General features: G+C 41.5%; 1 protein-coding gene across 1 annotated transcript; it reads left to right on the forward strand.

Moving 5' to 3' along the window:
• Positions 1-836: 836 nt before the first annotated feature.
• dio3a (iodothyronine deiodinase 3a) lies at positions 837-2,315 on the forward strand. The gene has a single exon (XM_064926974.1). The coding sequence runs from the start codon at positions 990-992 to the stop codon at positions 1,773-1,775; it is 786 nt and encodes a 261-aa protein (XP_064783046.1). The 5' UTR covers positions 837-989; the 3' UTR covers positions 1,776-2,315.
• The last annotated feature ends 15,251 nt before the right edge of the window (positions 2,316-17,566 follow it).

A 17,566-nucleotide genomic window follows, 5' to 3' on the forward strand; every position in this document is an offset into this window, starting at 1 on the left:
TAGCAATTACAATGTAGGCTACTAAATCAAAATTGTGAATCGTTGTTCTATTAGGATTTTCAGACAAGCTTGTGTCACCGTTTTTTTCATAGTTTATTCCGTTATTGTGCGCTACAACACTTTAACACGAAATGTTACCCAATTATACATAATAGACATCTTGAAACCCGAAGAGGTGTTTTGGCTATGTGTTATGGAACGTTTAAAATAAAGTTCCCTTGTTCAGGCTATGAATAAATATTGTCAAGTGCCGTTTATTTGAATGAAGTATACTAGAGCATTTGACCCCTCTCTTATCCAATGAATGAAGTATACTAGAGCATTTGACCCCTCTCTTATCCAATGAATGAAGTATACTAGAGCATTTGACCCCTCTCTTATCCAATGATTGATAATGAAATGTATAAGCAGACTCGGTTAAAGCAATACAGTCAAACACCAGTGTCGTGAGATGGTTTCATATTGTGCAAAGCTGAAAGCTCCACCTGGCAACATACACCTGACGCTGGGTAACGGAAGAAATTGGCTTGTGATGTTATGGAAAAACAGATGACGTTTTGGTCAATCCTTGCATGTGCATACACGGTTAGGTGTATAGGACGAGAAAGACAGGCATTTAGGCTACTTATGAGGAGGAGGCAGAATTCAATCTCTGTCGCACACAGCCATCTCGTTTTCTTCCTCACACACACACACACACACACACACACACACACACACACACACACACACACACACATCTCGCTCTCTGCCTCTCCTATCATCAGTAGCCTAAATTAATAGAAGGTAATCCCCGCCATGTGAGGAGTCGGCCACGGTTTGGAGGCGGGGTGTTTTTCATTCAAATCCACTGCCTGTGCTATAAAAAGGGAAGTTACAAGTAGAGCGCAACTTTAGCAAAGGATCGTAGCGCAAGAGTAACGCGGTCTGTCTGAAGTTTTAGAAGCTATAGCCTAAAGATATTAGCCGGTCTGCGATTATTAGTCGGCATGAATACGGTCAAGGCTATGAAAAATGCAATTGTCTGTCTTATTTTACTGCCTCGCTTCTTCTTGGCAGCGATAATGCTGTGGTTTCTCGATTTTCATTGCGTAAGAAAGAGGGTCTTCCCCAAAATGAAGGAACAAGAAGGAAATATTGTCGACCCCCCAGTATGTATTTCCGAGTCTAATCGAATGTTCAGCTGGGAGTCAATCAAAGCCGTTTGGCATGGCCATAAACTGGACTTCTTAAAATCGGCGCACCTTGGATATGTAGCGCCCAACACTGAAGTTGTGCAGCTCCGCGACCAGAGATGCAACCGGATTCTTGACTATGCCAAAGAGAAGAGACCGCTCATTCTAAACTTTGGCAGCTGCACCTGACCACCGTTCATGACACGCTTGAAGGCGTTCCAGCGTGTTGTGCAGCAATACGCTGATATCTCAGACTCTGTCGTTGTGTACATAGAGGAAGCGCACCCGTCGGACGGATGGATGAGCTCTGACGCTCCCTACCAAATTCCCAAACACCGCTGTCTCGAGGATAGACTCAGTGCCGCTCAAATAATGAACCGTGAGGTCCCTGGGTGCCTTGTTGTCGCAGACAGCATGGATAACTCGTCCAACGCCGCATATGGAGCTTATTTCGATAGACTTTACATACTTCAAGACGGAAAGATTGTCTACCAAGGAGGTAGAGGGCCGGAGGGATACCGCATCTCTGAGCTGAGAGACTGGCTAGATCAATACAGACAAAGTGTTGGAAATTCAAGAAATGTCGTTATTCATGTCTAGAGTTTTATAACATTTTAGGCGTCACCATTAAATAAGTTATGTCTCTACACATTTCATACACTGCAACTTTTCAAGAGTTGCGGCTCCAATAACGTGTCACATGGACACACAAGCATTTTCACTTGTGTTGTTTACTAGTGATGTATGTGTAGGCCTATCCCAAAGGTTGCAGAATTGCCTGTTTTAGTTCTAGTTATTATTTTGACCGTGGACATCTCAACATATTACGTCTATAGACGATCGCCTGCAAGGGTTTATTTGTTCTGTGTTCCCATATTGGTCATGTTCTCTTTATGCGAATGTTTGTGTGGAAAGTGTGAGTAAAGTAGGGTTTGCCATGACCAATTTATTGCCAGTATTTTTGTGAAGTTCGGTTTTTAAAAGGTACCTCACCAGAAAACCGATACTGATGTTTTAATGCTGAAGATAATGATTGTGTGCAATAACTTTTTACTTGTATTTTTGGTTTTGTAAATATGGTTAACTTTTTATGGAGATACTTTTATAATAAAATGTCTTATTCTATACTCTGGAAAATAACTAGTTAAAACATTCCGCTCATTGCTGAAGGTGAATTCATTTAGGATGATGTGTAGGGTATTCATTTAGCAATCTTTATCTGCATGGAATAACTTTTGTTAACTAAAGTCACATTTAAAATTATGGTAAGGTAATTACTGAGTAGATAGCCTATAGCCTCGAGCAACAGGCTTCCTCCCTTGTGCGCAATAGACTGTGGAAAACGCGGTTACTGGGTAAACCACACATTTCTTTGATAAAAACATTAAGAACACCTTCCTTATATTGAGTTGTTTTTCCCTCAGAACAGCTTCAATTCGACGGGGCACGGACTCTAGAAGGTGTCGAAAGCGTTCCACGGTGATGCTGGCCCATGTTGACTCGAAAGCGTTCCACAGGGATGCTGGCCCATGTTGACTCGAAAGCGTTCCACAGGGATGCTGGCCCATGTTGACTCGAAAGCGTCCACAGGGATACTGGCACCTGTTGACTCGAATGCATTCCACAGTTGTCAAGTAAGTTGGTTGTCCTTTGGGTGGTGGACACGGGAAACACACGGGAAACTGTTGAGCGTTAAAAACCAAGCAGCCTTGCAGTTCTTCACACAAACCGGTGCGCCTGGCACGTACTACCATACCCTGTTCAAAGGCACGTCAATCTTTTGTCTTTTCCATTCACACTCTGAATGGCACACATACACAAGCCATATCTCAATTGTCTCAAATCTTCAAAATCCTTCTTTAACATGTCTCCTCCCGTTTGTCTACACTGATTTGAAATGGATTTAACAAGTGACATTAAAAAGGGATCATAGCTTTCACCTGTTTTCACCTTGTTAGTCTATGTCATGGAAAGACCAGGTGTTCATAATGTTTTGTACATTCAGTGTACAGTAACCTGTGCATGCTGTTTTTTTTATAAACTTCAGTCAGAAACCCAAACTACTGGCATCAAAGTGAATATCAATTTTCTATGCTTTACTCTCTTGCTCACGCTCTCCCTCTCTTAGAAACTATTCATTGGTATCAGAGAGAGCATATCCAACATTCAACTTCATTCTAAAAGTATGCTGTTTGCTCCCATGTCATATGAACAAATTTACACTGAAGCTGATGGTCAAGCGTGTTTAATTATCTCCAGTATCAAATCAAAGTAGAGGCCAAGCTATATGTGTTTAATAATCTTTGTGTTCAATAATCTATGGGTACATCTACACGAGTACCCCAATTTTGATCTTTCTTTCCACTAATTGTTCTTATGACCCAAGAGATCAGCTCTAAAAAAATATCTGATGTGATTGGTCAAAATACCAGAGAGTGGGAAAAAGATCAGAATTGGGCTGCCTGTGTAAACGCATCCTAAGTGTTAAATTATCTGTGTTCAATAATATCAAATATCAAAGTAAAGCCCATGCCGTATGGGTTCAATTCTCAAATATCAAATCAAAGTAACAATAATAAGAGAAGTTAATTTTTTTCACTGTTACACAAAGACTTCAGTACCCCTATTAGGCTCATCGTTCTGAGGACCGTGTTCTCATTAAAAGTCATTCAGATGATCACTTAGATAAAACACTAAGAGGAGAGCTTCTGTCTGATCAAACTTTCTGTGTGAAAAGGAATACTCAAAAGTATCCACACTGAGAAAAAAAAGTTGCTATCTAGAACCTAAAAGGGTTATTTGGCTGTCCCCATAGGAGAACACATTGAAGAACCCTTTTGGTTCCAGGTAGAACCCTTTTGGGTTCCATGTAAAACCCTTTCCAGACAGGATTCAACATGGAACCGAAAAGGGTTCTACCTGGAATCAAAAAGAGTTCTATCTGGAACCAAAAAGGGTTCTCCTATGGGGACAGCCAAATAAACCTTTTTGGAACCCTTTTTTCTAAGAGTGTGTGTAGTCCTGCCTTGAGGAACCATCATATAGAATACACCATTTTGACCGCACTTGAACAACACTTGCACTGCTGTGGTTACACTATGTTGCATTTATAACATAATTGAGCGGTCGTGAAGTTATGACCAACATGGGTGGTTCCACAGCGTTTCAGTCTTCATACATCATAAAAAACGATCTGCTTTTCTCTGCTTTGTATCATTGAGAGAGAGAAAAAACAACACTGGTTCAATCACCAGATATCATGTAATCAAACCAGAATGTCCTAAGAAGATGTATTGTGAATACAATTCTCTATGAATGATTAATAATATATTGTAACAAAGATTTAACTTTCTTGTCGCACAGGTTATGGTTGCTGCCTTCAGTCATGGCGACCAGGGTTTGAGCTCCTGTAGGGACAATATAATGCATTGTTTATGTATGTGTTATCCATTTCTTTGGGCTAAAACAGTCTCTGCAACAGCTTCAGACTCATGCACATTCTTTCCAAATGTGATCCTGTTTTTTTCACAGCACAAGACACCCCTGGCTAGACAAGCTCATATCCTGTAATCAAACCATTCTGTCCCTACAAGAGCTTTCATTTTGAGTTTGTGCAAAACCTTGGCAAAAATGTATTTCCACCAAAACCAATCCCATTGTGCAAGTGTCCTTTCAATGATACATTATACAGGTCTCACAGACTCCTTTCTCCATACGAACAAGTGCACTTTTAGAACAAAACGTGTCCCTCTTTTTCACGACTATGATATCAATTAGTGTGAGCCTGGAAGATCAAACAGAAGTCTGATACTGCACAAGTTTTTTTTCCCCTGTTGCTTGGTTACTGTTTTTTTTCATAGGTTGACAAAGACCTAGACAGAGAATCACAACAGAATGGGTTCTCCTTGCCAGCTCCTCACCAACAACTCAACCCACCAAATGTTTTATAACAGATTACCAATGATTTCATCCACACATCAATACAATTATACTTGTAATATCACCCTTATCAGTGTTGAGAAGGTTATTGAGTTTAGACTCAGATATGCAGATTTCTTTGTCACTCACAATTCAATGCATGTCACTGATTATATAAGATACAGTGCCTTTTTCAGTCTTAACCAGTTAACAGGTTTCCAGGTTAACAATAAAATGTCACACGTCTTCTACTGGGAGAACGTGTGTTTGCATTTGTGGCAGGTTTTATTACCGTCACAAAGATAGTTTTTTTTTCTCTGCCGCCAGAAATGAGTTGATTTGTTGTTCTTTCCTTTCCGTTAGACTATGGTGGTACTATTTATGCGCAAGCCTCAAGCTCTACACTGAAGGATCTTGTCTGTGTATCACGCAGCCCTTCATTTTGTCACCAACCAGAGACGTCTAACTCACCGTTGTGATCTCTACAGTGCTGTCGAGTGGACATCACTAGCAACACGCAGGCTCAAACACTGGTACGTTATTATTTCTAACTGCCATTTTAGTCATCCTGTCTTCTAGCTGGGAATTGATAAACTGTACAAGCTCAAATCAAATCAAATTGATTTATATAGCCCTTCTTACATCAGCTGATATCTCAACGTGCTGTACAGATCTCCATCTTGTTTTAAATGAAGAGTCCCGAACGTTATAACAGAGTGTGGAAGAAGGTTCTTTCATTACTCAGCCCACTGGTCTTGGAATTGCCTCCAAGCCAACCTACAACTACAGCACCCGGTGTCCCTGGATGAGTTCAAAGGACAAATACATGAACAGATTGTTGAGACATGTAGTTGTCACTAGTTTGCGTTGTCTTACGTAAGGAAGCATGAGGTTTTACTTTACACACACATCCACTGTTTGTTTGCTGTTGTATTTGTGCTGTTGACAGTGTCTCCTGTCTGTGTTGTCCATTTTGTCTTTCATTGTTGTCGTTTTTGTGTTTGTTTCTTAACCCAGCCCCCATCTACACAGGAGGCCATTTGCCTCTTGCCCGGCCATCATTGTAAATAGGAATTTGTTCTTAATTGACTAAAGGATCAATAAAATCAAATAGTATCTGTGTAAAACAAAGAACTGTTTTTACTTTATACTTATGTAAATTTATATACTGCATACATTGGTAACATTTCCTTGACTACTCTCTTCATAATGCATAATAAGCACATTTATAATGCCCTATGAGTTATGCATAATACAACATAACACATATGCACTAATACCTGCTCATGAACATCTATAACGTTTTATAAGCAGGCAGCATACAACCTTATGATGCAAAGTGTTGTAATGCCTTGTATGTAGCCAAATGCTTATAGGTGTAAACTCATTTGTGAAGGTCAGAGTGAATAATGTCTCTATAACTGTCTATGTAGTGCTTGATAATATACTAAGCATTGATTATCTTTTAAATCTGATTGGTCTGAATCTAGATCTGATTGGTCGGAGTCTAAATCTGATTGGTCTGAGTCTAGATCTGACTGGTCTGAGTCTAGATCTGATTGGTCTGAGTCTAGATCTGACTGGTCTGAGTCTAAATCTGATTGGTCTGAGTCTAGATCTGACTGGTCTGAGTCTAAATCTGACTGGTCTGAGTCACGATCTGATTTATTCTCTCCTCTCTCAGAGAGTCATCTACACTTATGTTACCAAGGCAACCAATCCAAAAACAACCAAATCTTTGAGGTCATCGTGTCGTGGATGAAGCTTCGTGAGCTCCATCCAAATGTGATACGAAGTTATAAGCATTAGGTTCTGTACACCAGGGCCCAAAATGTGTACGTATACCTAGTGTCGTGGACAATGGTTCAGATCAACTTACTCGGTGCATCTCCAATACTATTAACTGGCCTCCTCTCCTTTGTCTGCTCCTCGTCTCCTCTCCTTCGTCTGATCCTTGTCTCGTTTCCTTCATCTGCATGGTTCCAAGAATACAACGTAGAAAATAACGTAATGGATCTCACCAGAAATTAGCTCTCACCCCAGTCAAGTTACTTCACCTCTGTGCAAATGTAGGAAAAGGAGATGAGATGAGTATTGCGATGCCCCCCACTGTTTGCTTTGTGTTTACAAATGAGTAGAATGTGCCTAATGTCTGTATTTAAAACAGGGTTTGTTTCCTGTATCTAATCATTTTGTTTTATTGACTAATATGTTTGTGTAACGTTGAGGTAATGTCCTAAAACACTAGCTTTGGTTAACTCAAATGGCAATGGCTCATGTAGAACTGAAAACAAAACCCTTATTGAAACCATACAAATAATGCATTGATTGACATTGGCAAGTATGTTGGGGAAAAAGGGACACAATGCACAGTATACTGGAAATCAGTGGATATCTGTACTTGGAATTAATGTTCTGTATCTGTATTTATCTGTATTTGGAATTAATGTTTGTCCCGTTTTAAATCAATACTTCTGGCATAAAATGCATGTATAACCTTTCATTTCAGAGTGGGATAATGTCCCAGTATGTTCAGTTGTTACGGAAAATGCCATCTGGGAGATACTTGGGCACTATGTGGTTCGTGCGTAGTTGTTGAATTAGAACGTTCTGCGTTGCCACTTGCTTGCAGTGACAGTTGTCAGGGAACTCAGTTCAATGTTGGAAAAAACATTATTCCCATGACGTGGTTTTGAAATGAGAATTAGCATCAAGGCTAAGCCACGACCCATTGGCGTCATTGGGAGTGACGCATTAATAAACAACCTTTTTTTTCTGGAAACAACAATTGGAACGCACTTTGATAATGATTGTACAGATGACTTCCCTTTTGATGCCAAATGTTCCCATAATCTGATTCCCTTCCGTCTCAACCAAGTTGTGTTTAGCTTTGTGGGTCTGTCGTTTATCTGTTTCTAGAAGTCTGTCTTATTCTGACAAATCAAGATGCTTGTTAGTTGTTATTAATTCCATTGCTATAACTGTACACACTGTTGAGCATTTATTTTGTTCACCGTAGAACTCAGTCTCTGATAGCTCTGTGAGACTTGTATAATTTGTGGCATGACTTTGATGCCTACAGGACAAACAGCAAGAAGGTTCTGGCTACATGGTGGATTTTAAACACAACAATCAGACAGAAGTGTTCAGACAAATCTTGTTAAGTCTGTCCAACACAACAAGGTATCGGGACCAACCCTCCTTTCCATGGAAAAACAGAAATAACAAAACAAAAACTAAACAGATTACTGTTCATTTTGCTCATATCATAAAATGTATTCTCAGGTGAAATAAATCTTGCTTATGTCAAACGGGGAGACTGAAAATCCCCAATCATCGTGAGCGGCCGTGATAGAGAGGGAGAGAGAGAGAGAGAGTGTGAGAGAGAGAGAGAGATGGGGAGGGGAGAGAGAGATGGGGAGGGAGAGAGAGAGAGAGAGAGAGAGATATGGGGAGGGAGAGAGAGAGAGAGAGAGAGAGAGAGAGATGGGGAGGGGGAGAGAGAGAGAGAGAGAGAGAGAGAGAGATGGGGAGGGGGAGAGAGAGTCAGACAGAAAGACGTGCTTTGGTGACGGACTTGTTCTGCGGCAGCTGCTTAGATTACTGTGCTTGGGCTTAAGCCTGCCTCCCCGTCGCTCACCTCAACTGCACTCTACTCCTCAGTCATATCCTCCCTCCCTCGCTTCCCTCCTCCCCCTCCCCCTCCCTCCCTGGCTCTCTCTACCTCTCTCTCCAGTAGAGCAATACCTCCCCCTACAGGCCCTCTCTCTGAGTCTTCAATGTGCTGGCTCCACAAGAATATCACCACTACCACTGTACACATGGCAAGCACCAGCAACCAGACAAACATTTGGAGCTGCATGGACTGGAAGTTGCACAGGCTGAGAGGAGGAGAAGAGAGAGATTCCCCTGTCTGAATGGATGGCTGGCTGATGGATGGCTTTTCCTCAGAACCAGCTGAACAACAGCCAGTGTGAGCTGAGGCTTTGTGACTTTAGCTGACTCCTGTTGGGGACATAGTGGGCTGAACCCCGGAGGGAAGGCGTGGCCAACCGGTCAGAACTCATGCATCTGGTGCACAGAGCTTCATGTATGGACCACAGAGTTCAGAGAAGAGGAGTGGGGGGGAAGGGGGAAGGCTTCCACGAGTCATTTTTGGTAGCCTTTTTCAGGGGCTCAGATCAAACGGGGACAGTGGTCAGTGGGGGTTGGTGGAGTAGGGGATGAACAGATCTGGAACGTCTTGATTTTAGGGGCAAGGCTATTTGGCCTTCTAGGGGTGCCCAATCTACCAGGGCCATCTGCCAGGGCACCAAAGCCATCTGCCAGGGTACCAAAGCCATCTGCCAGGGCACCAAGTCCATTAACCAGAATAGCCAATTTAAATTGATTTGAAAACCAAAATACACAAGCTATTCTGTTAAGAAAAACCTAAGTGTATGTAAATGTACATAAAAGACTAGCCTACATGTCGGAGTGTAGGGGATAGCCTGTCATATTGGCTATAGCCTCTCATAGTCTACACTGATGCTGACATGATGGAGGACCCAGAACATGTAGCCAGTCAAACGTTTGGACACACCTACTCATTCAAGAATGCCAAGTTGTCATCAAGGCAAAAGGTGGCTACTTTGAAGAATCTCAAATATATTTTGATTTGTTTAACACTTTTTTGGTTACTACATGATTCCATATGTGTTATGTCATAGTGTTGCTGTCTTCACTATTATTCTACAATGTAGAAAATAGTCCAAAATAAATAGAAATTCCAAACTTTTGACTGGTACTGTATATAGACTAAACGCCAGTCATGTTTGACAAATATAATGTAGGACAATTCATATTAACATCTAAAAGCTTGATTCTGTCGGCATACTGGAATCACTGTTCGTTCGCTAGGAAAGGACAGGAAGGCCATTGTCTGTAATCTGAGCGGAGGCAGTCAACATTTTGAAACTATTTAACCATAAACGCAATGGTTTAAAACCTGGATTTTTTAAATATTTCATTTTAAGAGGCATGTCTTACCTTGTTTAAAGTAGCCTAGCCAAATTCAGACCATAGGAATGTTGAGGGAATTATTTTCTCAGCACTTCCTCATATGCCCTTGAAACCAATAGGATATTTCTACTGGTTTTCAAATGAACGTTCTTTCATTGCCCAGCAGCGATGGACACAATCCTAGTTATATTAGCAACCAATGCTAGTTGTTGCATCTTTAGATCTTATTTTTTCGAAATTTCAAAATTATATTTTAATCTGTCACATGAAACCACTTGGAGAGTGGTTGTATGAATTTGGGATCTATCGTCCCACAACTGTCCCAGAGTCTGTTTGGAATTTCTTTATGGCACAGAATGACAAGCTGACCAATAGAATAGGTAGGCAAAATTTTATACTATGGGGGGGATAGTAGATTGACCAGAGAAGGTTAGTGGGAGGAGCTATAGGAGGATGGACTCATTGTAACGGCTGGAATGGAATATATGGAACAGTATCAAACCCATCAAACATATGGAAATTCCATGTACTACATTACCTCCTATAGCTCCTCCCACCAGCCTCTACTGAGATCGACATAGGCTAGTGATTTTGCTGTTTGTTACTCCTCTATTTGGCTGAGGAAAAGTAAAGGTGGACAGTTATTTTAACATCTTCAATATGAACCTCGGAATTCGATAAGAAGGAGACGCTCCGTTGCGTCCCCGATGTGTCTGTCTTCACTTGTAGCCTACTTCGGAGCTGCAATGTATGTGAGAAGGACCCAATCATGTAACGGGCATTGGCTAATAAGAATTGAGATATCCGAGAGAGCTACGTGTGTGAGAGGTGCTTCGGAGCACGACTATTGGCAGCCAGGAGAAGATAATTATAATATTTAGACTAAGGGCATAACGGCAACTTTGGCTGCAAAACATGGATTTTTTTTAGGGTCACACAAGGGGCATGGCTGATGCCGCCAGGAATTCTGAAGCCTGGGGGTGAGGGATGAGGACATTTGAAGCCTGGGGGTGAGGGATGAGGACATTTGAAGCATGGAGGTGAGGGAAGAGGACATTTGAACCCTGGGGGTGAGGGATGGGGACATTTGAAGCCTGGGGTGAGGGATGGGGACATTTGAAGCCTGTGGGTGAGGGAGGAGGACATTTGAGGCACGGGGGTGAGGGATGAGGACATTTGAGGCATACTTTGGTCCTGTTTATGAAGGCCTCAACTTGAAATTCCCTAAATGATTTCAACTAGTTTGCCTTGGCAGAGACTTCTAAGTATTTCCAAATGCTATTTGGTTGACCAATTTTGCCAAGCAATCAATGTCAATATAAAAGTAATTGGAAGTACGTCAACAGGCCGAAATTACACAAATAACATCACACAGAAGTTTGTTGTCAGTGAAAACATTGGTAGACTAAACCTTTTCTCATTTGAGTGGATGTTCTAACACAGTTCCATGAATTCCACCGACAGTCATTTTTTCAGACCTTATATCTGCTAAGTAGTGATGTCATGCTGCAGAAATAAAGGTCATCAGCATGATGTACCGCTTGACGTTTTACCATGTGTGACATACAGGGTAGAGGTTTACTATTGGGCTATCTGCCTAAGAGATTCTTTATAAGACTGCAAATCTAAATATTGTGATGCTGTGTAATTCAGAGAAAAAAATCTATTGATTGGCAATAGTTGTGGCTAAAATACTTACAACTACGTATACATACATTTTAAAAATCAAGGATCCACTACTTGCATTGGTGTCAAGAAATCTGGGGGAGTCCTTTTCCTGCAGTGAAATATCCTAGTGGCCTCATGGGTGGAACGTTTTGTTGTTGTTGTTGTCGAAAATCCAGTGTTTCTTTGTCAAGCAGTTTTATTACATTTCAGTCTTCTGTAATGTATAGAAAGTGTAATATTGGGATGGACAAACTTTGAAGCATAAAAATCACATCTGATTAATAGTTTAACCCAATAGCTTTACAATCGTTCTAATTTGTTTTTCTAAAAATGCACAAACTTCCTTTGTGTGTGGGATTTGGCAGATGTGAATGTTGCATGGCGAGATAATCAGATCTTTTCTGCAGGGCCACTTAGTTCTGAAACATTTTGGAAGTGCTTTCCAATTAAGTTAGATCCACTTTATTTAATTCAGAAAATCCAGTCAAGTCAATTAACCAGGAGCGGTCGGGGGCAGTGAGTTTGTTAGGTCAGAGGTGAACCGCATATGGCCTGAAGCCCAGTCCAGAGGAAGCCTCAGGAAACCCCATAGAGTTCAGAGAGTGCGAGAAACGTCCTGGGATGCACTGTGAGTTCATGTAGTACTTTGTCCACATTGAACCACGGGATTATTGCAGATGACAACTTGGACCAAGATATAACCAACCAGGCTAAGTTGTTATTCGCCATCCTCTGTTAATATAAGGGAAGAAGAGTGGACTGGACAATGAAGTAAAGATCGTTTAGATATCACTATCCACATAAAATACAATAGATATCGTTCTTTTCCTGGAGTCACAGTTTGTTATGGAGTCAACCTGACACAAAATTGATGAATTCAAATCATGAACACTATCACTGCATTAAGATAATCACAGGAGGATATGCCTGTCTGGCTGCCTGTCTGTCTGTCTGTCTGGATGGCAGCTGGCCATTATTGTTACCCAAGGCTTGTGTTCTAAAGAGATGACAGGTTCGCCTCCCACAGGCTGTCTCTCTTGGCAGGTGACCAGCTCAGGTGGGGCACACAAGGACAGGCTGCAGCGGGACAAGCTGTAGCCTGGAGATACTAGTAGACTTACAGCAAAACACGGCTTGTCCTCTGGACAACACCCACTTCTATCAACTTCTATCCGAACTAGTGTCTCATTAGTGGCTGCTGATGGGAATCTCACTCCCCCGGGGAATGACAAGGGAACAACTCCAGTGTCAGTCCAATTTTTATGCAACACAATGAGGCCTTTTGAAAAACTGGAACTTTTTGTTCGTCTGGCACATTCAGATTCACAAGGCAAGGCAGCGACGTTGCTAGGAACGTGGATGGCTTGTTTGCATCACCACAGAACAAGGAACTGCAACCAATTTTTATCTGGGTAAATCACGTCTGTCATCTATGTAAGAACTGAGTAATTCATACATGTAATGTATACTCAACACATGCTAAATGAGTTCGCACAGCACAATGTTTTTTTTGTCTCAACTTAAAATGTATGTTTTCCAATATATAGCTACATAGTCCATGATATAGCTGGAACTTGTCAAGGGAACCGTTTCTCCTGGCCAGTTCAGCCTCAGCACCAGGAAGACTGGGGACAGTATGGAGGCTACAAGTAACTGACGAAATAAAGGAAACACCAAACATGAAGTGTTTTAATAGGCTGTTGGGCCACCAAGAGCCACCAGAACAGCTTCAATGTGCCTTGGCATAGATTATACAATCAGAGGGATGTGACACCATTCTTCCATGAGAAATTCCATAACTTGGTGTTTGGGGCGATGTAAAATGATGTCTCAGGCACCACTCCAGAATCTCCCATAAGTGTTCAGTTGGGTTGAGATCTGGTTACTGACATGCCAGGGTACTGTCAATTAGTCCACTAGGCCTACTCTGCCAAGTAAGTGTCAATTAGTCCACTAGGCCTACTCTGCCAAGTAAGTGTCAATTAGTCCACTAGGCCTACTCTGCCAAGTAAGTGTCAATTAGTCCACTAGGCCTACTCTGCCAAGTAAGTGTCAATTAGTCCACTAGGCCCACTGTGCCAGGGAACTGTCAATTAGTCCACTAGGCCTATTCTGCCAAGTAAGTGTCAATTAGTCCACTAGGCCTACTCTGCCAAGTAAGTGTCAATTAGTCCACTAGGCCTACTCTGCCAAGTAAGTGTCAATTAGTCCACTAGGCCTACTCTGCCAAGTAAGTGTCAATTAGTCCACTAGGCCTACTCTGCCAAGTAAGTGTCAATTAGTCCACTAGGCCCACTGCCAAGGAAGTGTCAATTAGTCCACTAGGCCTACTCTGCCAAGTAAGTGTCAATTAGTCCACTAGGCCCACTGTGCCAGGGAACTGTCAATTAGTCCACTAGGCCTATTCTGCCAAGTAAGTGTCAATTAGTCCACTAGGCCTACTCTGCCAAGTAAGTGTCAATTAGTCCACTAGGCCCACTGTGCCAGGTAAGTGTTGGGAAATCTATTACTGTAAGTGTTGAATAGACCATTTATGTGCCCTTTAATATAAAGTTGTTTAAATACAGTATTGACAGTCTGTAGACACTTGTCGTAACAACATCATGAACATACTATTGTCATCCAACATCAGCTGTGGTTGTTGTCGACCCTTTTACAACATATCTAGTCTACCTAGTGACTACAGGAAATGATTGATGTCTACACAATAATACAACTAAATCCTAAAGAGTATTAGTTGGGCCTCCTGAGTGGTGCAGCGGTCTAAGGCACTGCATCACAGTGCTAGAGGCGTCACAACAGATCTGGGTTCGATCCCGGGTGTGTTGCAGCCGGCCGCGACTGGGAGACCCATGAGGCGGCTCACAATTAGCCAAGCGTCAACCCTGTTAGGGGAGGGTTTGGCTGGCTGGGATGTCATTATCCCATTACGCTCCAGCGACTCCTTGTGGCGGCGGGCGCATGCACGCTGACTTCGGTTGCCAGCTGGCTTCTGGGTTAAGCCAGCAGTGTGTCAAAAAGCAGCTCGGCTTGGCGGGGTCATGTTTTGGAGGACGCATGGCTCTCGACCTTCGCCTCTCCCGAGTTCATACAGGAGTTGCAGTGATGTAACTACCAATTGGATATCACGGGTAAAAAAAAGTAAATTAAAAAGTGTATTAGTTGACTAGCAGGTATCTGGTATTAAAATGACTTTATTTTACTGCCCTCTTCCCCTTTACCTACCCTGTAAGGATGAAAATGGTCCCATTAAACAACAAGGAACGATCACAGACAGATTTCCTGCTGTCTTGATTAGAAGGAGTCATCCAATGAGGTGGTATTTCTCCAGTAACTATGTTTCTATCCACCTGGAGACAGACACCACTTTATGTCAATACAAACATGGGAACTAAAGGCAAAGTACACAGAAATATCTTGAGAGAATACCACCGTCTGGATGATTGACTTGAAGGTGCACTACCGTTCACAAGTTTGGAGTCACTTAGACATTTCCTTGCACATTTTTGTCCATTAAAATAACATCAAATTGATCAGAAATACAGTGTAGACATTGTTAATGTCGTAAATGACCATTGTAGCTGGAAACGGCTGATTTTTAATGGAATATCTACATAGGCATATAGAGGCCCATTATCAGCAACCATCACTCCTGTATTCCAGTGGCACCTTGTGTTAGCTAATCCAAGTTTATGATTTTAAAAGGCTAATTGATCATTAGAAAACCCTTTTGCAATTATGTTAGGACAGCTGAAAACTGTTGTTCTGATTAAAGAAGCAATAAAACTGGCCTTCTTTCGACTACTTGAGTATCTGGAGCATCAGCATTTGTGGGTTTGATTACAGGCTGAAAATGTCTAGAAACAAAGTACTTCCTTCTGAAACTCGTCAGTCTATTCTTGTTCTGAGAAATGAAGCCTATTCCATGCAAGAAACTGAAGATCTCGTACAACGCTGTGTACTACTCCTTTCACAGAACAGCGCAAACTGGCTCTAACCAGAATAGGAAAAAGAGGAGTGGGAGGCCCCGGGGCACAGCTGAGCAAGAGGACAAGTACATTAGTATCTAGTTTGAGAAACAGACGCATCACAATTCTTCAACTGGCAGCTTCATTAAATAGTACCCGCAAAACACCAGTCTCAACGTCAATAGTGAAGAGGCGACTCCGGGATACTGGCCTTCTAGGCAGAGTTGCAAAGAAAAAGCCATATCTCAGACTGGCCAATAAAAATTTGCAGATTACAGCTACAATAGTAATTTCAAATCAAATCAAAGTTTATTTGTCACGTGCGCCGAATACAACCTTACAGTGAAATGGTTACTTACAGGCTTTAACCAATAGTGCAAAAAAGGTGTTAGGTAAGTCAGAAATAAAACAACAGTAAAAAGGCAGGCTATATACAGTAGTGAGGCTATAAAAGTAGCGAGGCTACATACAGACACTGGTTAGTCAGGCTGATTGAGGTAGTATGTACACGTAGATATGGTTAAAGTGACTATGCATATATGATGAACAACATTAACAAAGTCTACACTATATTTCTGATCAATTTGATGTTATTTTAATGGACAAAAAAAAGTGATTTTCTTTCAAAAACAAGGACATTTCTAAGTGACCCCAAACTTTTGAACAGTAGTGTATTTATATTTAAGTACATGGTAATAACTAAATAAAATATCACATAGATGTTGTGACTAGGTATGTACTTATAAAGTCCTCAATACTAACCTTTGGAACAAAAATATACTATTTCATTACATTTTTCCTAAGTATGTATGTAGTACTTACTTGCTTGGTTCCTAGTAATTAAGTTTGGGACTGAATAGTTACCATGCCTTTACTTTTTGACAGGTATTTACCTGGTTATTAGGTAGTAATTACCAAGCTGTAAAATAATGATTGCCAAAAGTATAAACACAAATACGACATTCTGCATGACATTAGCAGCCTTGCGGTCCAAATAGCATACCTGCTCTCTTTTAACACCAATAAACAATTTCAATTCTAATGGTCTACAAACTGATTTAAGATGGTTTAAATTGTAAATCAGTTTGTGTACCATTGGAATTTAAACAAATTGATTTACAATTTAAACAATTTTGGCAAACCTCTTCAAGGTTAGGAGCGTTTGTCACAAACTAAGTGGTAAACTGTCACCAAATCACCCAAGAATGAGAGTTCTTTCGAACAGGACAGTACCTGTGTGTTTGTTTCTCCGTCCTGGTCCACCCAGGCCGTAGGCGAGGTCAAGGATAGCAGGGTTCGGTACACGAATCGGGTTCTCGGTAGGTCCAGGTCCAAACGCCAACAGGTAAGTCCAAAACAGTCCAGCTCATACACGGTAAATCCAGCCAATCTCTATTGTCTCTTTCTCTATTGTTCATAGATCCTTCCAGCACTCTCTTCTCCTCTTCCTGGTTTTTCTTGACCCTTTATCTGTGGGTTGGCTCCACCTTCTGAGGGTTCCCCTTGCTTCTGGGACTTGTAGTTTTGGTGGTCGGCCATTTTGTGATCTGTAGTTCTGACAGGGGTAGCCATTTTTGTGATCGGGCAGAGCCCGTTTATTAGTTCTGCTCTCACATATCTGCCATTTACCACTCGACCCCCTTCTTTGCCACACAATCTTGAATCAGTCTGTAGACCATTTAATTGAAACAATCTTAAATCAGTCTGTATACCATTAGAATTTAAACAGAGGTCAGTAGACCAAGTATAAACCAGCATTAAGTGTTGAGGAGCCCATTGTTGTGCCTTTTACTTGGAGTTTGAAAGAGGTTCTTCAGGGTCTCCACCAGTCTCTGC

The sequence above is a fragment of the Oncorhynchus masou genome, chromosome 21, assembly GCF_036934945.1.
Source record: "Oncorhynchus masou masou isolate Uvic2021 chromosome 21, UVic_Omas_1.1, whole genome shotgun sequence".
Taxonomy (NCBI): domain Eukaryota; kingdom Metazoa; phylum Chordata; class Actinopteri; order Salmoniformes; family Salmonidae; genus Oncorhynchus; species Oncorhynchus masou.